The sequence below is a fragment of the Sitophilus oryzae genome, unplaced genomic scaffold (genome assembly GCF_002938485.1).
Source record: "Sitophilus oryzae breed Bouriz unplaced genomic scaffold, Soryzae_2.0 scaffold_1536_pilon_pilon, whole genome shotgun sequence".
Classification (NCBI taxonomy): Eukaryota; Metazoa; Arthropoda; class Insecta; order Coleoptera; family Curculionidae; genus Sitophilus; species Sitophilus oryzae.
The window spans coordinates 1,519,175-1,545,739 of record NW_022146210.1 but is presented as its reverse complement, the minus strand read 5'-3'; the positions used below and the strand labels follow the sequence as shown (position 1 = coordinate 1,545,739).

The 26,565-nt window shown below is 32.3% G+C and overlaps 1 protein-coding gene across 1 annotated transcript in view; it reads right to left on the bottom strand.

Moving 5' to 3' along the window:
- The window catches only part of LOC115878852 (conserved oligomeric Golgi complex subunit 5), a 63,649-nt gene that overhangs the window by 3,791 nt on the left and 33,293 nt on the right, over positions 1-26,565 (bottom strand). Inside the window, exons 9-12 of the mRNA XM_030895470.1 lie at positions 19,885-20,018; positions 15,808-15,996; positions 9,322-9,511; positions 6,885-7,204 (exon numbers count right to left, since the gene is read on the bottom strand). Of these exons, the coding sequence (XP_030751330.1) occupies positions 6,885-7,204; positions 9,322-9,511; positions 15,808-15,996; positions 19,885-20,018 (833 nt within the window). The remainder of the gene's footprint in view (positions 1-6,884; positions 7,205-9,321; positions 9,512-15,807; positions 15,997-19,884; positions 20,019-26,565) is intronic.

Here is a 26,565-nt window from a genome sequence, read left to right as displayed (position 1 = left end):
GCCAGGCGTATTAACGCAGTTGCAACAATGACGTGCTCGGTGGTAGTATTTCCAGGGTGTCATAACATTTCTAAATATCGATTGTTATCTAAAATACCTCTCTAAAAACGGGGGTTGTTTACAAATAAGCGCTGTTTACAAATTGCGATATAAAAAAGCCAAAATGCCGCCACTCGTCTATATCTATAAATTCCGATCTACCTACGCCCTACCCCTCGATCCGCGTAGATTCTGAATTGCGTAGCAGTGTACAGGGTGCATCTCACTCGACGGGCGAGAAGCTCTTCGTTATGATTTTACCATTTGCGGTCAAAAAATAGCAATATAAGAAAATGTGTAGTATATTCTTCATAAGTAAACCAACTACACACTAGAGTTCGAATTAATTTTACACTTAAACTAGCATGTACAGTTTGACAAATATAGGAAGAGACTTGGGGATAGCACCGGTCGCGCACACGATAGAGAGAGAACGCATTCGGCGGAAGAGAGATGCAGTTACGCTACGAAAAATCTGATTGAAGCAAATTTGTGGGATGTCCACTGCGCATCGGGGGGCGTCTCTTATTTTATATTTCTCACGTCTCTAGCTATACTTGTTAAGTTGTACCCGCGACTTCGTTCGCATCGAATTATTAATTTGTAATGGTGATGATAAAGCAAAGCAAGAATTTCCATTAACATACAAACTGGATAAAATTTTCTCACATTTGCCAAAAATATGCTTTAAACGTCGAGCAGTTTAAGCAGAATCGTGGTTAATCAATTACTCAACTTTTTGGAACACCCTGTATTATTTTTTAAAAAATTTCAAAATATGTAAAAAAACAAAATAAATTATGCGTGTCCAATCGTTTTCCCGAAAGACTAACCGTTTTTTAAATAATAAATATTGTAATATTTGAGGGGCGTTTTCACCCTCTTGGAATTTGAGATTCGAGAAACCCCTCCTTATCGCACCTCTACACCCCACAGTCAATCCGTTTACCAAAAATCAGCTTTAAACGTCAAGCAGTTTAAGCAGAATAGTGATTACTCAGTGGTCATATTTTATGAAACACCCTGTATATATTTTGTAAAAATCTCAAAATATGTAAAACAACAAAATAAAATATACGTGTTTAAGAGTTTTTTCGAAAAACTCACCAGTTTTTAAATAAAAAATATTCTAATATTTGAGGGTGGTTTCACCCCCTTAGAATTTGAGTTTCGAAAAATCCCTTCTTATCGCACCTCTACACCCTAAAGTCAATCCGTTTTCCAAAAATCAGCTTTTTACGTCAAGGGCTTTAAGCAGGATCGTGATTAATCAATGACCAGATTTTTCAAAACACCCTGTATACATTTTTAAAAAATCTTAAAATATTATTCTGAAAATTTTTCAGAATAAATAAATACTTAAATATTGAAACTTAATAAGCCGCGCCGTAGCGCATACCCCACTCCGTTGTCCGTTGTATCTCGCCGCCTGTATCGATGGTTGTCGAAATAATAGGTTTTCCATCCATACTAGTTGTTTTTTGGAATTGCTTCGAGCAGCATCGAATTTCGTGGCGGTGCAGAGCGCCGACTTCGTTTCACGAACACTCGATCTCTGCGTGTCGTTATTTTATATCTGTTATTTTTTAAAAGCAGTAACGGTTGCGTTATGTTATTTCTAAATAATTGTTATAAAATAACAGATAGTTAAATAACAACCCATCACTAACTCTCTCCCTCTGACAAAGATATGAAATTTTTAAAAGAAAAACAGGGTAATACTTGCAAAAGAATTTATAGTTATCAAGATTTATAATCCGCAACTTTTTTAAAAAAATTGCAAAGACACTATATTATTTGTACACGCCATTAGCGGTGGTGACACAACCTCGGATTTTTTTTCCAAAGGAAAGTTTAATGCAATCACTGTATTCGCTAAAAGAAGTGATTTACAACATATTGTACACATTTTCAATGAGAAATCTACTCATGAAGAAATTGCAAACGTAGGAGAGCAATTTATTTCAGGTTGATACATCTGTACCTCATCAGAAAGCAGTCTAGATGAATACCGATTTATGTACTTCAACAAACTCGTTGGTAAAGCCAACAACATTATCATGTTGTCAAAACCACCACCAACTTCTGCTGCAGCTCGGCAACACTCGTATCGGGTTTTTCACCAAATTCAAGCATGGAGAGGAGAGAGGAGTTATGCTCGAACCTACCGACTGGGGGGTGGAAAAAAGTTGGCAGTATATTAGCCCCAACAATGACAAACAAAGAGCCAGCCCCCGCATCTGTTTTAACGCTTATTTCATGTTCATGCAAATCAGATGTAGCTGCAGAACTTGTTATCATTGTGTTATCATTGCCATGGAAGTCATGCTTGAATATTGAACCTGTGGAAGATGACGAAGATTACTAGTTAACATTTGATAATTAGTGGATTAGGCCTACAGGGGATACCACTTTAAAAAAAAACGCATCAAATACTTTACCTCTACGGTGATATGGAAATAAGTACAAATCACCCTTTTTATAGGGGTAGGGGAGTGTGAGAGAAGAATGTATATTATTAACTTTAGAAAAAAAGTATAATTATCTTTTTGATAGAGAATTTTACGAAGAACAATTTTCTATGTAGGTATTTTGTCGAGAATTGCACCGTTGCCGAGATTATCTAAAAAACTCAAAATGGGGGTAGAAACGATGTCCTGGGGATGACGCACACTATTTAGGGGTGGAAACTATTCGGTTTAGTAATCCTCATGTTATCCCCAACATACCTACCAATTTTCAAAACTTTCTGAATTTTGTCGAGTTTAAATCGTAATATTTCTGGATTATAATGAACAACGAACTAGTAGACAGAAAAGACCTTCGAAATCAGCGAATTTTTCTGCGTCGATCTACTTAGGTTTCATCCTAATAATCCTATGGTTTGGCGCATTGAACATTTTAAATTTTGAATGAATTACGAGAAACATAATGTCTTAAGCGACAGAGTTTCAAAATAAAACAGACATGTTAGCCTTTAATTAACAGACACGTTAGCCCTTACCAATCGCATTCGGTGCGAATGGTAAATTAATTAATTTTGCTTTCATAAAAACTGACAAATTTAAATATTAATCATTTTGCTCTACGCGTTTTAGTAACCTCTTGACAAATAAAACCATTCGATGTGATTAAATAATCACACATTTGGCGTATTAAACAATTATGCTGTTTCAGTTTTTATTAGTTTTTGCCTATAAGTCAGTATATCTCTAATAACTAACCAGAGACTGATGAAGAAGACAATGACATCTGAACAGACTAGAATTTAGAATTAGAATAAGTGGGGGGGTTAATCTCTGCGACCTTAGAGATCTATTGTGTCCCCCTTTCTTGAGTTATAACTCATCATACAGTCCCAGGACTTCCTACGGAGACCCGTGTCCCTCACAGTCGAGGAGCTACGACCCAGGCCGGGTAGACGAAACGGTAGCTTGTGTCGCCTGTTGGGTTTAGAGGTAGGAGGTAGGCTCCCGACCCTTGGAGGAGGTGGTAGCTTGTATGCCACTTGCGGAGGATGGTCTCACGCAAGTGTCAGCCACCTCTCCTGTAGTTCTCTTTGGGTTTGGCCCCTTGGAACTTTCATTGTTACTGTTCCCAGTGTCGCTAGGGGGTTTCCCCACAGCTTCACCGGTGATGTTTTTATTACCATTATTATCAGACTCATAGTGTTCCTATGAGTCGCTAGGGACAGTCGGTCCACTTCTACAGAGCCCCGCATGTACAAGTAAGGGGTAAAATACAATGGGGTGCCCCCCGGTGCCCCAAGGTTGAGGCTGTCCGTAGCCCCGCCCGGTATCGTTATATGTCTTGGTGCAATTCCCTGGCCACGACACTACAGTCAGGGACAAGACGATGAGTGAGATGCTTCTTAGACCAAGCCAAGTGCTAGAGGGGATTCCCCCCAGAAAACCTGACCAGGAGCTTCCCCACCAACGACAAGGTCTTGCATCTCCTAGGGGAAGCTGAACAGACTAATAAAAAAAATGTATTTTCCACTTAATTAGTGATTCTAGTTTAGGTTTCAGATTACTAATACTACTTTTTTTTTAGTTTTAATGTTTCTTAAGAGAAAATAGACTTGAGACAAAAGACAGTTAAAGTATGTTCCTAGTTTAAGAGTACAAAATAATGAAAATTTATATTTTTATACAAGCTACATTATTTTTGCTATTTTTGTGTAATTTAGTTGCTTTGTAGTATAGGATATTTTTTTTGTTTTATGTTGGTTTTGTTTAAGCATTTTTTAAATAAAGAACTGTATTTCTAGTTTTTTTCTACCTAGTATCATTTTGCTTAAAATATAAAACTGTTTTTCTTTAAATACACTATCTCCGTTGTGCGTAAAAGATAACATTTATTAATTTATTTTTAATAGAATTTTACTATCTAAAATCAATTTGTTTGTAAGACTTTTTTAAAAAATGCAGTTCGATTATACAAAAGAATACAAATTTATATCCAAGTAGCTATTATTATACATTTCTAAAATGTATAAAAGTGTTGCAAAGTTGCACCATAAAACCATATTAAAGAATCGAAATTATTTTTCTTTTACTTATATTACATTTTTCTTAAAAAATTTGCTTCAAAATTTTGGTCATAAGCCATTTCTGTTTGCAAAAAAGTAATATTCATTTATAATATTATACATTTATCCTGTTTGAATTTCAAAACAATATTGTATAATACGCCCCTAATTTTGAAACCAATTGAAGATAGTTGATAAATCATACACTTAAATTTGGAAAATGAAAATACAACCCACGTGCTTACAAAAAATCTTATCTTGGACAATACCTCCACCTCTTATGATTTTTGTTCGAAAAAACTAATCTTTAAACGGGTCGAAAGTTACGAAAGGGGCGTATTAGCAGTTTCTCCTTTTAACCGTCGATATACAGGGTGTCCCAGAAATAAGTGCAAATATTTTAACTGGTAGTATAGTTCAACCCCAGAAACACGCCTATGAGGTTTTTTTTGCGAAAAAAAATGTTGAAAATTTAAAATTTTTCTTGACATTTTCCGGGAAATTTGAAAAAACCTTTTAGTGCCACTTGTTTATTCACCTGAGATTTCCCTAAGGTGTATCTAAACCTTGCAGTGTTGCAACCTCCTATGTTATCCACATTCTACATAGTTCGGCGGAACATAGTTCTACATTTATAAATTCATAGACAAATTTCTACTCAAAAAATTAGGAATCTTAAATTTAATCTTTTATCAGTGCTCATTATTAATAATTATAGAAAAAAAACACATTAATTATTTTTAGTACTTACCCTTTCAATGAAAACTTAACAAAAACCACCGAAAATTAACTAAAACATTACGTATTTTGTTTTTTCGCTATTTTTTCGCTATTTTTTCGATGTATTTCTACAATTCCATCGACAGCCTAACCGTCAGCCAAGAACTACCGCGTGTGAACTGGTCCTTTGAGTCGCCGGTCGCCGCGCCGTCGTGGCGGGCTTGCGTCAGACGACGATGTTACGCAACATTGCCGTAGTTACAACAATTTCAAATTCAAGACATTCGAAGCAATCAAATTCGTATTAAATTTTAAAAATAAAACAGAGAAACATGAAAGGAAATAAACAAAACAAAAATGAATTTATTATTCGTCGGGCTGTTTTCGATGTATTTAATTCTGAATTACGATAAACATTTTAGAAATTTCTTTTTTGTGACCTTATCAATAACCAATTCATTTGTGTTTTGTTTGTTTCCTCTCATGTATTTCTGTTTTATTTTTAAAATTTAATAAGAATTTGATTGCTTCGACTGTCTTGAATTTGAAATTGTTGAAACAAGCAGGCAACCTCGCATGACGCAAGCTCGACACGGCGGCGCGACAAAGGAGCAGTTACCAGTGATGCGCCGTTCTCTTGGCCGACGGCCGACGCGACGGTTTGGCTGTCCATGGAATTGTTGAAATACATAGAAAAAAAAGCGAAAAAAAATACGTATTTAAAATTGTTGAGTGAAACATGTATTTTCTTAGATTGAAAGTAGTTCGGAAAGTGGCGGTAAGACACAATAATTCTCAACATTTATTCATTCAGAAAGGTATTCAAACTAATGTGTGCTTTTCAGGGTGTTTTGTAAATCAGTGGTTCAAATTGTGATGAGGCCTATATGAAAATAATGTGTTAAAAACGGGGACTGTTATTTTAGTAGTTATTATAATAGCATGTACAAGTAAAGCAGCACAGTGAAGTGTGTTTTAGTTAAGTGTATATCGAAAAAGAGAACTGTCACAGTTACATCGATCTGTCATAAGTATCTTTTTTAATGTTGGGTAACTTTTTTAATTTAACTTTTTTAACACATTATTAAACATTTAACTTATGTACTTTAATATGTAATAATATCACAATCTTAAAAATGTAATGCATCTCTGCAAACTCCTCAGGTGTTGTGATTTTATGACTTACTTTTAACATATACTTTCTTGTCCCTATGGCAACACAGTGCGTCGAATTAACTGAAATCCGGGCTTGATCCGGGTAATTGGATGTAGTTGGCGATATCTGCCGGCGGTTCTCAAAATGTTGCGATTATTTTTTTAAATTTTCAAAGTTAAATAACTCGGTTATTTTCAATTTATTTTAAAAATGGTAAAGAGAAAATATGTTTATTTTGACCAGATCTACCACCCTTTAAAATATCTGCACTCATTTCTGGGACACCCTGTATATTATCTATACATAGCATATGTATAACATACAACACGCCCATTCTAATAGTAGTGACATTATGCGAAATAACAATGCATTATAAATCTTAAGAGTTAAAACAAAAGCACTGTATTACTTGTAAAATTTTTAATCACATTTTCTTACCTGTATTTTGATGTGGACTAGCCAATTCTAGATTAGCAAATGAGAACAGCATGAAGAGAATAGTGCTGTGAGGCACTGAACTTCCAGAAACTTGCCCTGCTATAATATCTTCCGGTGTTTGGATTATAAGTGATGCCATCGATTTTAACAATCTATACGGGCGACCCAAGTTTGTTAAATTAGGACAAATCACTTTTAAAGCTTCCTCTAGATGATGATAATCTGATTGTAAACGATGACGTCCACCTTGGCCCACAGGCCTTAGAATCGCCGAGTGGCGCACCAAAAGATCAATGCATTTTATTGCTATTATATTGCACCTGTAAAATAAAGTAAAATATCATTACTTTGCCGATTTGTGTTTAAAGACGCATATAACAGGGTGAATTCATTCTTTTTTCAAACGTCATAAAAGTATTCATTTTTGCGTACAGCCAACGTACAGACTCGCCACAAAAAGTGCCATTTTTACTCCTAATAAAACAATATACTATTAGTGTTATATTTTTTTATTTGACTTCATATAGATGTTTTTAAATTGATATCAAAAATCGTGAGCAAATATACAATTTTTAAACTAAATGTACACAGTTTGGCAGCCTGAAGTTTTTTCAACATGATTTTACAAAAAAGTTTGAAAATGTTAAGCCTACTAGATTTTCATAGCCAACATTCTTGTGACAAAGACTAGTTGTTTAAAAATGTATTGTCATTGGAAAAGAAAAATTATGATTTGATATTTCGTGAATTAAAGGCTTTTTTTTCTAATTGCTAGTTCTTTTTTATCCCCACTAGCCGTTCTGGCAAAATAAGTGTAGTGTGCTCGATAGTTTTATATCGATATTGTTGTGTTCCCAGCCCTAATTAGTTGAGACTTGCTCCTTACTACTTTCTTGTAGCGTGGGGACGCGAAAAAAAAGACAGACGACAGCAGACGCCAGCCTCTGCCAGGGGGGTGACAGTGAAATAGGAAAATTGGAAACAGTCATTAGTGTCATTCCTGTCATTCTCTTCACGACAAGTATGGCCGCCTAGACAAGGACAGCATTGTTTTTGTCTAACTATTGTCTAACTTCACAGTTTAGAATTGACAGATTTCAATTTCAGAGACAACTTCAGATTTGTTCTAGAACAAATTCGAAAATATTCGACGCCATTTTAATTCATTCCGTTAAGTTTCGTTTTGGAAGTTCAGTTTAATATTTCGGCTGAAATTTATAAATATAAAGGTAATAAAGTATATAAAATATGTATTACATGAAGAATCCTGGAGAAAATGACGTTTATGCAGTATGTATGTCCCATGTATATGAAAAATAGGTAGTAAATAAACTGTTTTTACATTTTTTAGATGCAAGAAAATGGTGTTATAATCTCCTTGATCGGCGATTTTTTTGAAAATGGAAACAATTTACAGCAAGGTAAGATCATTTTTAACTATAGCCAACATTAGTTATCTCCAGTATGTGCGATTTATTGTCAATAATGCAATAAATCGGACTGATAATCTGATTATATTATCCGACTAAAAGTCTCTTTTTGCATCTTTTTGATTTATAAGCCAGGTTCTTTGGGAATAATGGACGCTTTTTTTAAACAGTATATTTATATTTTATACCTATTGATATTTTTACATTGTGATAAAAAAATTGTTTTTCTGTTTTCAGGTTTTTTTATAATGCTCCCGTTTTCATATTCCTGTGTCCGTTTTCTGTCCTTGAAGTTTGCGAATGCGTGTGTTTATTTACAAATTACTGTAAGTCATCATCAACTTAACTAATTTACGTTAAAAGTGCATATAATTAACTAATTGGTATTGAAACAATACAATCCTCTATATTTTTATATTTATTTAGTCACGTTGTTCCATATTTCAAATAAATATATGTGAATAAATTATTTTTTTGGTTTTATTTATGAAAAGAAAAAATACAAAATACATTTGAACTGAAAGAGGGCCCGCCATTGAATAACCGGAAACGGAAATGAAAATTAAGCCATCATGTCCTTATCATGTCAACCTGTCAATTGGAAAGTTAGTTCTCCAGACGACAACGAAGGCTTTCGGTGGCGTATCGTGTTTCCACGATTTAACACAGAGTTGACACTTCTTTCTAGTTAATTATTTTATGGCCTCTGCGCCAGCTGACAGAAAGAAGACGCGATACGATTAAGACGAATAATTTGTAATAAGACGATTACAGCTTACACCAAGACGAATTAAAACCAACGCGTGACGATAGAAGACGAGAAAGAGATAGTAAGGGGGCAAGTCCAAACAATTGTTAAGATTTGTTTAAAATTTAAACACACATACCTACTTTTCCATTGTGTTGTTAACCATTAAACTGAGTTTTTTATGAACTCGTTTTTTAAAAAATACAACCCCTAGACAACTGATAAAAAGCCTACATAAGTATGCTATATAAGTACTTACTTTTCAGACAGCACTTCCTTATTATGAAAGTTAACCAAGTATGTATTATAAACTCTCGTTATAAACTGTATTAACTCCTTCATGTATGGGCTACAAGGTAAATTTTTGTTTGCTACTACTTGAATTTTTAACCAATCTGGTTCCAAATGCATGGTTACCAAAATCGTCTCTATTACAGAATTTATCGATACTGAAATAATAAAAATGTTTAATACGCTTTATTATTATACAGGGTGAATCATAAATAAGCACAAATAATTTTAGTGGTGGTATATTTCGACCCCAGGAACACGTCTATGAGTTTTTTTCGCAAAAAACTGCATTTTCTTTTAAATTTTCCTGTATATTTTAGAAAACTTTCTAGAACTGCGTGTTGGATTTAACTGTGATTGGTTTCATTTTATATTTTCATTTCCATAACGATTTCGCTGTTTTACTTATAGTCCAAAAGCTAGCAACGTTTTCGAGAGAGAATTTTAAGAAAGCTCTAATATAATAATATAATCTTTTGCTATGCTCTCCTGAACAGAGAACGGACCATGTGGCTGCTGGTAGACGTTGCGTTCACTTCTGCGCACCATATCTGTATTCAACATCTATTCATTACTGCGCATCACTAATTCGCCCTGTATTTCAGGAACTAAGGAGGCTAGGACAAACATATGTGTAGCATGCTTAGTTTCATAAAAAAGTAGCAAAGTAATGTGAAAATCGCATCATTGTATCTGTACTCATAAACGATAAATCAGAAATCCCATAAAACACATGAAAATGGGATACATTGTACAGATGTAATGCGTAGTAGTGAACCGCTGTAGTCTACCGGCAGTCAGATGGCCCGCATTTTGGTCAGGAGAGCATAGCAAAAGATATATCAAAAAACCAGTTTTCTTAAAATTCTCGTTTTCCTGACGTCGCTAGCTCTTGTACTATTATATTTGTATTAAAGTTAGATTAAACTTGTCAAAAAGTGTTAAAACGTACGTTATCGTACGATCTTTCGCCGTTGGTAGATTGGAGTAAAAAAATTATGGGTGAAAAGTGGCATGAAAGTGCTAAGACCAATTAGAGCGCCGTCGGACCATCGCATCGTATCAACAGATAACGGACGCATGAAAATCAAGCTTTATTCGAACTTAGGCTCACTCTAAATACAATATGTAATGTTATTCAACCGTGGTAACAAAACTTGCGGTTATCAAAAGACTTACCTAATATCAGGATGCGTATTTCCATAATATATTACGTAGAGAGTATAGGGTCTCTAAGCCCCGCCCACAAGCTTAGTTCAGCCACAAATTAACTACAACAGATGCGAAAGAACACCGAATTACGCGTTCAAGTTTCTGTGACCTTCAGAAAGAGTTCATAGACAATCCGCATCAATGTATAGTTTGGGTTATTATTCGTTTGGGTGAAAATAATCTGCACCAATATGTTATCGAGGCATATAATCTCACAGTAATTTAATAGATTGCTCGTCATATTATATCAGTTCGTAGGAGATTAGGAAAAAAAGATATTTATAGTATAAAAAATTAATTATTTAACAAAATTTAATTAAAGATGTGACAAAATAGTTACTTTTCTAGTGGTTCTATCGGACTTTTTTCGACTCTATAAATCTTTATTTTTTGTAAACTTTAATGCATAAAATATTTTCAATCTAATAAATAATTTAATGATGTAAATAAGAGGAAATTTCTCACATGGGTGGTCAAATTCTATAGTTTTCATTATATCAAACAGCCTCTGAATGTTTTCTTCAGTGCAAAACTCATCAAAATTTAATATAAATAATTTTTCCATTTCCAGTAAATAAAATGAACAAATTTTTCCACTTTCATGATCAAAGGCTTTTAAATGGGTAAATAATTTCGAGTTATCCAGAGATTCGGATTCTTTTGCAAATTTTAGACAAATATCACATTGATGTATTTGAAGACCCTTTTTAATTGATGTAGTCAAACATAATTAAAGGCATTTTGAGTTGAAAACATTTCTCAGAGGCTGTTTGATATAATGAAAACTATAGAATTTGACCACCCATGTGAGAAATTTCCTATTATTTACATCATTAAATGATTTATTAGATTGAAAATATTTGATGTATTAAAGTTTACAAATAAAGATTTATATAGTCGAAAAAAGTCCGATAGAACCAATAGAAAGGTACTATTTTTGTCACATTTTTAATTAAATTTTGTTAAATAAATTAATTTTTTATACTATAAATATCTTTTTTTCCTTATAAATAAACACATTTGTATCCCATTTTAAATAAGATTACAAATTACCAAAACTTAGAAATAACAGTTCAAAAGTTCAACAAAAATCCTACACCCGTTTTAAAAAAGAAACATATAACCACGCACTATGTCATTCCAGCAAGCGAATACGACACAGCATAGGTTTCCGGACTAAACGACTGGTGTATTTACACCACTCAATAGGCGTGTGGGGTTTGCCGAGTGGTTTCCGATGCAGTCGCTTTCTTTCGCATCTATTATAGGTAATTTGTGGTTCAGAAGTAAAGATGTCTCTAACGCGGTATGGAACGGAATTGGAAATGCACCACAAAATCGGGTATAGTTCGTAGTCGCATTATTGGCGTAACTTTTGAGAGCATAAACAGTAATATACATTTGTGTAAAATAGTACCGTATGATCGAAAAAAAGGCGTCAGCGATGGCTGTGAAACGAAGATCGCTGTCATTTTATATTTAAATTTAGAGGCCGTTTTTTTTTCGACCATACGGTATACCGGGTGCGTCTCAAAAGTGGCTCACCCCCTATAACTTTTTTATTTTTTCAGATAAAAACGAGATTTCGTGTGTTAGTTTTGATCACTTACTGTTTCAACGGAAATGACTACAACTTTTGATTTTTAAATGGCTCCCCCGGTATATTTTTACTTGATTCGATAGAAAATGATATTCTGAATAGAATGACGTATCATATGTCAACTTTTGTCATTCTCACTTAATAAAAAATTGTATTTTAAATTTCAATCTAGAGTACCATGGCTGTGTTAAAAACACTAATTTTTAAACAAGGAGCCTTGGAAAAATAGATTTGATCGTCTAATGTTTTTAGTGTCTTGTCCTGGCCGGTTAAAAAATGCCCAAATCGTATTTTTAATCATATCTCAATTTTTTCAAATGGAACGAGGGTGGCTCATTAGCATATTTTGAAAAAGCATTTTTTACGAATAATTTGATACCACACACTTGGTATTTCGAGTCAAATTTTCGTTACGAACCGCAAGTTATAATTTCAAATAAACCATATGCGAAAATGTCAAAAGTTGACATACGACATGTCATTCTATTCGGAGTGTTATTTTCTATCGCATAAAGTAAAAAAATACTGAGGGTGCCATTTAAAAATCAAAAGTTGTAGTCATTTCCGGTGAAACAGGAAGTGACCAAAAACAACTGAATATGTCAATCAATCCTAATTTATGTCATATACTAACACACCAAATCTCGTTTTTTAACTGAAAAAATAAAAAAGTTATATGGGTGAGTCACTTTTGAGACGCACCCGGTATATATAATCTTTATCATTACATTAAAAACATGACTACAAATATAAAACAAACAAAATGTCAACAAAAATAACATTTATTATTAAATAATGTATATTATATTAATTTCTTTAAAATATCAGACACTTAAAGAAAAATAATATTAAACATTGCTATTTCCTGTTAGACTGTATTGTTTAGCTTAAAGCATTAAAGTATTAATGTCCTTTGGCATTTAGTGTATTTTCGATAATATTTTTGTACCATTGTTTCTTCTTTAGTCTCTTCTGATGACCTTACTGATAGCCTTCTTTTTTTGGATAAAGCTCTTGGTTGTACTTTTGCTTTTTTACAGTTTAACGTAGTGAACTGAAATGTTTTGACTGCTGCTCTGTGTCAATATCATGTGAATTTATTATTAATGTACATTGCTCAGCTATCCTTGTTATTAGCCACTTTGTAACCGTTGCGAATTCGCAACGGTCACAAACTGGCTAATTCAATGCAAAAATGCAAGAAATTACTATAAATGTTCACCTAGCTTATACACGTGTGGCAAAATTTCATTAGCAATAGGAGCTTTTCAATACGATAAAAAAAGATGGTAAGGCTGCAAAATACACTGCAGTACAACAGAGACGGATAAAGTGTCTTTTCCCTACCATTGTATAGGGGAAGTGATCATAGAAGTGATACGACGAGAGAGCTTCTGCGTGAGGGGGCGGGTCTTTAAGACGCTTGTGTGGGGGCTACCGGCTACTAATAGAATAGAATCGAAAAAATAGAAAGACGAAGGACAGTGTTGCCATTCTGTTAAATCAAAATTATGTTGGCTTATCCTAAATCCCGAATCTTCTAATCCCATTATCTTGCCTACTTAATGAAATATTAAATAAAGTACAAAACAATTTTAAGAATGTTTTCTCTAGGCACATAACAATTTCTTTCTAAAACAAAAAGTAACATGCAGAAGCAGAACTTTGAAATCATTTCTAAAATAGCAAGTGCAATTCTATGAAATGGCAATACTGTACGATCTTCCTTCCAGTCGGCCCGACACCGACCGGTCAGTCGGCGGCGGCGACAAAGGAATTAGACCGAAAAAACTTTATAAAGGTGTAGCCGAACAGGGTTGCCGGGTTTGTTAGATTATAATTCCATACGAGAACAAAATTCTCGGTAGATCTTCAACAAAAATCAAAAGTACAGAAACAAAATAAAATATAATATTTAAGTCCAAAATTAGTATTCGTATGTGTCGTAATACTAGATCACTCAAATAAAATACAAATATAGTAAATATAACAAGAATTAGAAATAGGTAGGTATATTATATTCAGTGCGAGATTCTGAATCATACGTTCTACTCGCCTGGGGTAGTTTTGTTTTAAGGTTCGACATTTCGTGGTTTAGAGGTTTGGCAATTTCAATGCCACGTTTTTGATTAGAAAATTTTGAGGTTTGGATATGAGAATGGGATGGGACAGTGATTTCCCCAGTATGGTCTTGGGAGATAAGCTAAGGCTCGCGTGGGCAGGGGCACGTCCCTGCGTGACATTAAGGAAGTGGCAGGTGGTTAAATATAACACAAAACAGGGAGACATGGAAAAGGATAGGAGAGACCTATATCCAGGAGTGGATGAATCTGGGTTGAGGAAGAGGTATATTTATTTAATATTAAAAAAAATATATTGAATTAAACAATATTAATATATTAATAAAAACTATAACAAGTAGGGATAGCAGGCACTTTTTACCTTTGTACAAATTTTGATCAGTGATATCTAAAATTAATTTCATTTTAATGGGAAAGCTGTAGCAACTCTCAACTCTTTTTTCACATTAATATATTTTTTTGACAGGAAAAGCACTAAAATTTATTCGTATTCAGTTTGTTTCTTAACTTAGATTTTGTTTTTTGTTTATATTTTTTTGGGGAAAATATGGGTTTAACTTTAGTAGATGAATGAAACAAAATCTTTTCAAAAGATATCAACTTCTTCGGGCATATCGCCAATATCGCGCCTAATAAAGAGTAATAAGGATTTGTAGGAATATCTTTGTCACTCTGCAACTAGACAGAACGATGACCTATGATTACTAAATAAAATTTAATAAACAATAATAAAGTCAGATTAGACTAAAAACGCAGTTGAACATATCGTTAGATTTTTGTTTAAATCGGTAGATCGGTAGCTTACAGACGAAACCGGTAGACCTGGCAACTCTGTGATGGACTGAGGTGATGGCGTTTTGCGGAGGCGCAGGAAGGGAAATAAAATAATGGCGATAAAGGGCAGGTGGATGGGTATCATGGGTGGATGGGAGGCGGCGGAATTTCCAAAATTTGTTATCTTATTGGAGTTTGTCTAACTCGACAGTCGTAGTGGAAGTGGAAACGGGGAAGTTGTCGTCCATCTCTGTTTCAGCTTAGACTTTCTATAGGCGTTTCATTCCAATGCATGTAATTCCTATGCCTAGATATCGTATTACCGGACCAGTATATCACATTTGGCGAATTATGCTATTCCATTCTATACCGCGTTAGATATATCTTCAATGCTGAACTAAGCTTGGCCTAGATACCCTATGCTTTCTACATGGCATATTATGGAAATACGCTACCAGGATACAGATAAGTAATATTTCAGGCGTCTAAATGCAAAACCCGACAAGTCCGTTGAGACAAATTTTACAGAATACACAAAAAATGATTTAAAATATTATGAATATTAAAAAGAAAAGAAATTATTTTTTGAAAATATCATGCATAAAAATCTAATTCAGGTAGTTCTTCTTTCTAGCCTATTAAGTTCGCATTTTAGTCTATTTATCAATACGACCGCCGCCGTGCCAGTCAACCTGTTAGCAATAATAAAAATAATATAATCGTTATAATAATACAAAATATTCCCGTTACACCGTATTAGTATATTTTTAAGATTTCAATAACTTACCAATTAACGGTTCTATTATGGATCCTGTTAAACCGTTAATACTTTCCAAATTTTCGTTAATGATGGTTGCACTACTTTCTGGTAAACTTTCCTTCATATTAATCAACGTTCGGTGTATCTGAGTTTTCAAATAATAGAGAATATTTGCATATTGAACGTTTTTCTGTTGACCTGTATTTGCGGTACCACCTAAAAATAAATAATGCTATCTTATGTATGTAAACTACATACATATACCGATTTGGTCATCGAAACTGTGCCGTATGGATTTTAACCCGAGACAGTGATGTAGACAGCTTAATGAAAAATCAAATGCATTAAAAAGAGATAAAAATTGGGTCGAAACATTTCTTCTATGCGGTATTGCCGGATTTTGCGTCAAAATTTCAAACCGCACAAGTAGACGTTTACGAAAAAATGTTGCATCTAGGGTTTTGCTAACTTTATTTTTCATTACTAGTTACTCATTTTAGTACAGCTGTATTAGATTATATTTAGTTTAGATATATTATCATTTCAGTAGTGTACAGAGTGGTCGAAATTGGTCTGTTTTAACAGAGAAAACCTATTTCCTGACTAGATAGAGCAAAACCGACGTAGATGTCATGGGCTCAATTTGTGAGACATATTTAATGTCATAAACCGCTTGTTGATATTTTCACTGCCAACTGAGATACGGGGTCTTTTTGAATTTTTTACCATTTTGAAAATTGCCCATAATTTTTTTATTTCGCGGAATAATAAAATTCTGTAAAGACGTTCTTAAGGCACTTTTTTAAGCACAATCCAGTGGCGTAGTCAGTTTTGTTCTATACTTGCCCTTTTTGTCAGAAATAATAAAAAATATAATTATTTAAATGGAAATCATAGTTGGCTATGAACTTAAAAAAATGCTGATGTTTAACCTTTTCCAACGATATAAAGTTATGGGTATTTATTTCTAAGAATGAGCGAAATATTAGGGTTTTTTATCTTTGTATCGAAGCGGGCCTTGATTTTATGTTGACCTAGTTATATTTTATCGTAATTTAATATTCTATATCATTATTTATTTGCAAAATTATAGACTTTTGAAAAGAAAAATCAACATTCTCTATTAGTTTTACCAATTACAATTAAAACGCCATTAAATGGAGAATTTAGAGAGAATCGGATTGGAACAAGGGGCCTCATATCTTGGCCTGTTAGGTAAGCTTTTGGACTTTTTACACCAGTTCGCCTAATAAATCGCTGTAACTCTGTGCGCAAAAGATGTTTATTATGTGTTCAACAAGGAGGTGCTCAGTTTGAACATTTTAGATGATTTTTTTTAGAAAACTATATTCCTCACTCATAAAATACGTTTTTTAGTTTTGATCTTTGTTTATTGTATCGATTTCAATTGCAATTACTAAAACTAATATAGAATATTAATTTACCTTTTCAAAAGTCTTTAATTATGCAGATCAATAATAATATAGAATCTTAAATTGCGATAAAAAATAATTAGACAACTAGGTCAACACAAAATCAAGGCACACTTCGATACAAAGATGAAAACCCTAATATTTCTCTCATTCTTAGAAATAGGGATCCATAACTTTATATCGTTCGAAATGGTTAAATGCCAGCATTTTTTAAGTTCATAGCCAACTATGATTTCCATTTAAAAAATTATATTTTTTATTATTTCTGACAAAAAGAGCAAGCATAGGAAAAAACTCACTACGCCACTGGATTGTGCTTAAAAAAGTGCCTTAAGAACGTCTTTACAGAATTTTATTATTCCGCGAAATAAAAAAGATATGGGCAATTTTCAAAATGGTAAAAAATTCAAAAAGACCCCGTATCTCAGTTGGCAGTGAAAATATCAACAGGCAGTTTATGCCATTAAACGTGTCTCAGAAATCGAGCCCATGACATCTATGTCGGTTTTGCTCTATCTAGTCAGGAAATAGGTTTTCTCTGTTAAAACAGACCAATTCCGATCACCCTGTACATGGAAGTTTTTAAAATATACTCTGTTTTTTTTCTCAGGTAAGATTTCGACAGACGATGACAGAAGAAAAGCAGATGACGTCCCATACCAATCTATTTATTTTACTAAAAAAAGTTTCTAATAATTTTTAAGTTAACTATGGATGGGTTTAAATATAAATTCATCATGCGTCGTCACTTGTTATTTTTAACCAGTTTTATTGGTTTATTTCAAAAATGACAGATCGTATTTCAATTTTATTGGTTTGACGGAACGATAAACGACAAACGGACGCCGATGCGTATGAACTCGCCTTTAGATTTTTGACGTTTGTCAAAGTCTTGCCAAATTATAGGTTAATTTTGTGACAACTTTTGACAAATACCCTGCGTTTTGGAAGATGATGCATTTTGATTGGTGTTATTACGTGTTTTGTGTCTTTTGAAGTCAAGTGGAGGAAAAATCGAGTGAAAATTAACTGTAGAATCCAGAGCACAGTTTATGGTTAATACTCGCTGCCCAGGCAGAAAGTCTTATACAGATACACCAATAAAGTTACTATCAATAAAGTTCGTATACCATCTCGTTGTAGATAAGTGCATCTCGAATATGGTAGAAGGACCATACTAAAAACTGGTGTAGCTGTAAAATATCGACATCACACGATAGGTAAATAATGGATTTTAGTACTGCAGAAAAATAATGTCAAAAGGTACTGGTTTAAAAAATTAAGATTAAAGTTAATTAATCAACCTGTGAGGTATAAAATTTGGTAAGTGTTATTATTAATAAAATAGTTTGTTTTATTTATGTTGTTTTATTTATTCCTGCGGAATATTACAAATTTGTATTTGTACATAAGTTATATCGATAAATATAATCATAAATGCGGGAAGTTTCATAAAGTAAGAAATAGTTCTTTTTTATATTTTTTGGTATGTGGTGTCTTCTTTTTGTTTGTTTTGTATTAACACATACCGTTTTTTATTAAATAAAATAAGTAGATTACATTTTTTCAGTTTTATACAGTTTTTTTCACAATATTTTGAAGTTACTTGTCAGTTAAATTTTAAATACATATATTAATTTCCTGCTATGCGTTCCAGTTGTACCAACTTATTTCTTTGTAAAATAAAATAAACTACTTTGAAATTAAAATGACAGACACATCTATCACTGTCAAGGATCTTCTCGTTGGACAAACTATAGCTTATATTTTTCTATACACATTTTCCTACAAACGTAAAAAACCGGCAACACTGCATGCCGTTTTTGATTTTGTCTCTCGGTCTGTCAACCGGTCATTTATATTATTCTTTGTCACACTGATTAAAATCCAGACCACATAAATTGGATGACCAGCAGAGTATGTATATTTTGATTAAGTAAAATTTATCTGTGTTGCATAGCATCTGATGAGAAATCTAGAATTAAATCGATTTATCTGATTTTATTTATACATATATCAATGTAACAAGACTAAACTTCAATTTAGATAGCGACTCATTCACCGTCATCAAAATTTTAATGTACTTCTAGAAGTTCCACAAACTTCAAATTTTAGATTTTTGGTAGCTTTAAGCTTTTAACGAAAGAAAAAAAATGAAAAATCTCGAAATATCCTTGTGGCCATCCCCTTTGTGGTACAGACGCCTTGTGGTCTTAGCTACAGCTATGTCGCCTTGTGGCCATCTCTTCTTGTGGGACAGACACCTTGTGGCCTTAGCTACGAAACGACAACAAAACGCTATGTCGCCTTGTGGCCATCCCCTTTGTGAGACAGACGCCTTGTGGCCTTAACTACTAAACAACAACATAAATATTTAACTTATTTAATTGATTATGGTGATGTGACTAGGTGCGTTTTCCTAGTGATGCTCAAGTTTATTTTATATTTAAAGATTGCGAATCACGGGATAAAAACCTCAAAGAGTGAGAGGCACTATACAGATGTTTTGGCATCCAAGGTGAGTTTAGTTTCTTTTATTTTTGTTATAATTTATAATATTAATAAATCAGGATGAGTCAAAACTAGATATAACATTTTCTCCTCTATGTAAAATTAGACGCTCTGTAATTTTATATCATACGCAGCTTGTATTCAATAAATTTAAACTTACCAATTACTTGAGCCGATTCTGGTCCGCTTTCGATTTTGTTTTCAATTTTAACATTAAACATTTTTATACATTTTCCAATATTTTTTGATACTTGTTCACTTAAATTCTCTTCAATTAGAGCTACACTGAGTTCACTAAAAAATAAGCTGGTCAATTAATGATCCCTATGATCCTTTAATACCAGATATACCACACCAGATACCACCGCCATATTAATTAAGAGTTCTTATAAAGAAAGAAAAACATTTTGATGAATATGTTTTATTTTATTACATAAAATTACACACTTTAACTAAACTATATCAAAATACTTTTATCGCACACCATTTTCTACCCATGTTAGCCTGATCGCTAGGGTTTCCATACAAGTTTTTGAATATTCCAGAGAAGTGAACTCTTTTGAAACGACAAAATCCGGACTTCGTCCAAAAATGAATTATTTATGTAAAGCTTAGATCTTATAAACTTCGTGGATAAGTAAATTCGCTTCATTTTTGTTGAAGACAGTTAGCGACTTTCGAATATCTGATCATCTTTGTCTTTGACACTGACTGACCAATCGTCTATCTTTTTGTGTATATATCATTTTTATTTGTGTACATTTCATAAAATAAAAAATATAATTAATATACCGGGTGCGTCTCAAAAGCGGCTCACCCCCTATAACTTTTTTATTTTTTCAGATAGAAAAATGAGATTTGGTATGTTAGTATTTAATAGCAATGGGAACTATCGAATGAATTAGACTATCGAATGGTTACTGAATGAATGATTTCAACTATCGAATGGTTTTATTCGAATAAAATCATTCATTCATTTGTATACTAGAGCATACGTGACAACCTCGCCGTGCCCCTGAATGGTTATCGTTGAGCCACGACTATCGAATGCTTTTGATAAATGAAATTTAGTATCTAGTATCTCTTTAGTAAGTTTGATTTTTGTGTGCGTCAGTGCATTATTAGTTCTTCCAAATTTTTATAACTTCGCCGTATAAATACTGTGCTATTTTTGCGTTTATTAAAATATTTAAAATACTAAAATAGTAGTTTTTTTTTAATTGACGATTGTGTGCGTGTGCAGGTGGTCAACATTTTTCCGAAAATTTTTGTGATTTTCCGTAGCCCGATCTTTCAATTATTTAATTTTATATGGTTATATGGTCTATTTTTTAATGGAAAATTTTGAGAAGTAGCAATTTTTAAGAGAGATGAAATGAACTTACAATTAATTTTAAAAATAGATGTTTGTATTTTAGATGTTTTAATAATATGAATTAGTTGAACTTACTTAAATATGATTATTAATATTTAAGTAATGTGGTTAAGTAAATGGTTATCGAACTCAAACTATGGGGTGAGAAAATTAAATTGAAAGTTTTACACGTGCCAATTTTAAAAAAGTTAACGATGTTTGTATTTTGTTGATGCTAATTCTCTTACATGTAGTTTTTTGCGAAGAAATATTTCATTTATTTTTTAAAGTAAATGCCAGTAAAAGTAAATAATATTATTTTTAAATAGTAATATAAAGCACCTAATATAAATAATTTTGATTTCTAATTTTTTATTTATATTTTTCTTCCATTACACTGCATGCTTAGAAAATCAATAAATGTTGATATTTCATGATTTTAAAATTTGTTGTTAATATAACAAATTAGTTCTGTAATTATTATTATTTAAAAAACAACCGTTGCCAAAAAATTTAGAGTCTATATTATTTTTAAATAGGATCTAATATAAATAATTTTGACATTTAATTTGTTGTTTATATTTTGCCACTACTTAAAAAAATGTTCATATTAAATGATTTTAAATTTTGTCGTTAGGTATAACAAATTATTACTGTTATTATTATTTATTATACCAGTCTTTGCTTAAAAGCATTAAAAATCATTTTCCTACATCCAAAATAACAAGTATTACTGCAGTGTAACAAACAGAATATTAATAAAAAAATGCAAAATATATAGACATACTATCCCTAACTAACTAAAGCCAGACAATAATATTCTTTGCTAATATCAACTAATACCAATATATGGCAACAGCGCCTTTCATAATGTAGTTTTTGTGTAAATACTAGCACCTCAATAAAAAAAATAATGTGTCCTTATTTTTATCTACTCCGCAAAAAATCAAAGATGCCGCCTTCTTTCATGGCATTGCCACCGACCGCTGTCGGGTTTCTGGGAAACAAACCTACGTCGCCGGGCGACAACTAAAATCCAGTTAATATTTTATTATAATCGATCCTGACGAATAAATGAATTTCATAAATGAATGAATTTTATAAATGAATGGTTTTTGCTGCCGAATTACTAGAATACAATATTTCAAGGCAGATGACGCGTCTATTCGATAATTTTTATTCGAATAGTTTTCAACGAATGTTTTCTTACTAGCTATCGAATTATTCGAATGAATTGCAACTATCGAATGTTTCGATAGTATTCATTCGATAGTTCCCACTACTAGTATTTAACATAAATTAGGATTGATTGACGTATTCAATTGTTTTTGGTCACTTCCTGTTTCACCGGAAATGACTACAACTTTTGATTTTTAAATGGTACTCTCGGTATGTTTTTACTTTATTTGATAGAAAATGTCATTCTGAATAGAATAGCATATCATATGTCAACTTTTGACATTGTCGCTTAAAAACAAATCGAATTTTAAATTTCAATCCAGGGTGTCATGGCGGTGTTAAAAACACTAAGTTTTAATCAAGGAGCCTTTGAAAAATAGTTTTGATCGTTTACTTTTGACATTTTCGCATATGGTTTATTTAAAATTATAACATGCGGTTCGTAACAAAAATTCCGACTCGAAATACCAAGTGTGTGGTATCAAATTATTCGTAAAAAAAATGCTTTTTCCAAATATGCTAATGAGCCACCCTCGTTCCATTTGAAAAAATTGAGTTATGATTAAAAATACGATTTGGGCATCTTTTAACCGGTAAGGACAAGACACTAAAAACATTAAACGATCAAATATATTTTTCCAAGGCCCCTTCATTAAAAAATAGTGTTTTTAACATAGCCATGGCACCTTTGAATAAGAAGACTAAGGAAGGAGCATAATGCTATCCATGTATTCATGCATGGTGGGCGGAAAAGCCAGCATAAAAGCTCTCTAGGGTGGGGATCCTTGACAGTTCTGTTTGACGATTCATTTGACACATTTGAATTTGATTTGAAATTTTGTGGATTTGTCAGTCTTTACGGAGCTTATTTTATGTTACTTATTATTTATTCTACTACTGATAGTTGTATAAAGGTAGTAAATGTAGATGGAAATTGTGGCAGAACTTAAATTAACAGTGACATTATCGCGATTTATCGAAAAAAACTCTAAAATAGTTGGTTGTGTAGCGTGCGGTAGATCTCGGAAAAAATTGAGTGAAATAATGGAACAACTTTTCGCTAGTAAGTGACTATATAATATACATACATGTAGTAAACCGATCATTTATGAAATTCACTTAAATTAACTAAATTATATATTTTCTTGCATTTTAGCTTTTATTCACTACTTGTCAAAGATCAGATGTCAAAGAATTTTGATACGTTAATTTGACTTACCTGCTTCAGTAGCGTATCGGATGTTTGTGTTAATAAATACTTATTTAACTTATCTATTTTAATTAGAATTATATATTTTTATAACAATTTTAATAACTACCAACATTTATTCACAACGTAAAATAAAACAACAAATTATTGAGTCTACCCCACGTCTACCCTACATCATAGTTTTACATTTTTTAAATAAAATTAGAACGACACTGATAAACCGGAATTTAAGTCGGCCATATTTGAGGTCCATCGCGGTGTACCTAAGATTTTTGATATGCTCCTTCCTTAGTCTTCTTATTCAAAGCATGGCACTCTATATTGAAATATAAAATACGATTTTTTCTTAAGTGAGAATGTCAAAAGTTGACATGTGATATGTCATTCTATTCAGAATGTCATTTTCTATCGAATAAAGTAAAAAAAAATACCGAGAATGCCATTTAAAAATCAAAAGTTGTAGTCGTTTCAGGTGAAGGAAGTGACCAAAAACAATTGAATGCGTCAATCAATCCTAATTTAGGTCATATACTACCATACCAAATTTCGTTTTTTTTTCTGAAAAAATAAAAAAGTTATAGGGGTGAGCCAGTTTTGAGACGCACCCGGTATAAATTAGAGAAAATAATATTGTTATTCGGATATTAATTATTTATTGAATAATATTTACTAATATATTAATTGTTTAAAGAACAAAAATCAAATGTAAATTATCTAAAATAATCGCAAAACTATTTCCAATGAACGTGATCAACTCTGAGTGACAAGCGATGGCGACAGCGCTGCCAGATTGTGAAGGATTAATGAGATGAATCTTAATGTAAAATTGGGAAACAATATATTTATTAAAAAAAAATGTTTTGCGATTACTGTAATAATGTTTAAATAAGTGATTAAGTTACCTAACATACATAGATATAGATAGATTTTAAATAACATAAATCTTGTTTTGGAAAATATGGAACATACTTCAGAGGTTTTCATACTTTTAGTGTTGTGGAGTTCTTTTAATGATAAAACTATTATGGCAGCTTCAGATATATCACTAGTCATAATGTTTATTTATCCACTAACTTTATCATACTACAAAAACAAACTTTCAAAAAGAACACAAATCTAAAATATTGTCGGAAATCGAAATGAAATCTTTATTATCACTTGTCAAAGAGTATCACAAAAAGTGACATTAATTACATATTTTTACAAAATTATGTTTTATGTATGTATTATGGTATGTTTTAGGTTAGGTTAGGTTTGTTAAACATATTTTCATGTTTCCCTGGTTACTGATTCTATGTGTTGCCCATTCATCATAGCTATTTTTCAAAGTAGTATTTTAAAATATTTTTAAAGAAGAATTTATCGTTATATGATTTAATTTTTGTTTAAAATTTATAAAAAAAGTATATTCAAATAATATGACAAATATTTTCAAAATAATAAATACACGTATCAGTTATATCTTAATTAATAAATTTGAATGGTCTATATTTTTAGTAATTGTTGTCAATGCAGCGAAAAAATGTCCCAAGATAACATTCACGTCTAATATCGTTCTGCGCATGCTCAGTAGCGTATTCAGAGAGACGGATAGGCTTCTACGATAATCTTGTTCCCGAAAGAAATAATAATAAAAATAAAAAAATGCATATGAAAGTCCCGTATATTACAGTTGAGGGTTGGAACCTTTGGTGTTACACAGCAAAATAAAAACACTAAATCACCACAATACACCAAAACACTTTTATTTTACACTGGACGCGCGTTTCGCTAACCATGTTAGCATCTAATAATTTTTAGATGTATTAGTTATTAGAAATACTAATAATTGCCTGGAATTTGATATCTATAGGAAAAATACGACCACACGCAGACTGTCAATAGAAGAACGTCAATTATAAACTTGTGTATAGTACGAATAATAAATTACAACAATTATTAGGTAATCCAAAAGATAAAACACCTCCACTAGAAAGGTCGGGTATTTATGAAATTTCTTGTAAAGATTGTAACCAGAAATATGTTGGGCAAACTAGAAGATCAATATTAACTAGATTTAGTGTTTTTATTTTGCAAAGTCCCGTAAACAAAGTCGTGTGTAATATACATATGGCATAGCTTTATCCACGAAGTTTATAAGATCTAAGATCTAAAGTTTGTCTAATGATAATATACCTGACAATGAGAGTTGTTGTTTGTCATTTTAATTGACAGATAAATTGTACCGTATGATCGAAAAAAACGGCGTCCAGTTGGCTTGGAAATGACGATCGATGACATTTCCCATATTACATATAATAAATTTTAAATTACATATAAAATAACAGCGATCTTCATTTTATAACCATCGCTGACGCCGTTTTTTTATCATATTGTATTTTCTACCATTGTTTGAATGACATCTGATGATATTCTTTTCCCAATCTGACTCCCAATACAATAAGATGTACAAGATAAAGAAAGAAAAGCAAGTATTTTTCAAAGCGTATGAAACTTCGCTTGCAGGTAGAATATACAGGGTGAGTTTCCTACGATGTTCTCTATGGGTATCTCGGAAACTACTGGAGATAGAGAGTCAGTTAAATGGGGAAAGAATTGCAGTTTTGTGGGGTCATAAATATGCGCTTTTCAGATTTTCGAAAAAGTTCATGGCTTACTAGATATTTCGAAAAAAACAAATTTTGGCTATTTTAAAAATTGTTCCTAATTCCATTATAATCTATTTTAGACAAAAAGTTTTCAGATAAAAGTTGTAGATAATCACATCTCTAATGAGACTGTGTTCTCCGATTTTTTCTAAAGCCTGTCATTTTTGACGTATGACACAAACATATGTTTTTTTAAATGGAAACCATAGTTGGCCATGACTTCATAAAAAGCGCCGTTTTTTAAGCTTTTCAGCAATATAAACTATAATATGTTTCTTTCACAAAATTACTGAGTTATAGCCAATTCTTATCTTTCTTGACTAATTTCACTTAGTTAGCCATGGAAACAAGTTCAATCGTCGTTGCTCTCAGAAATGTGAAATTGTCACATCCAATCTTTGTAAATTAACATAAACAAAAATTGCAAATAAGAGTTTTTTAAATGAAGAA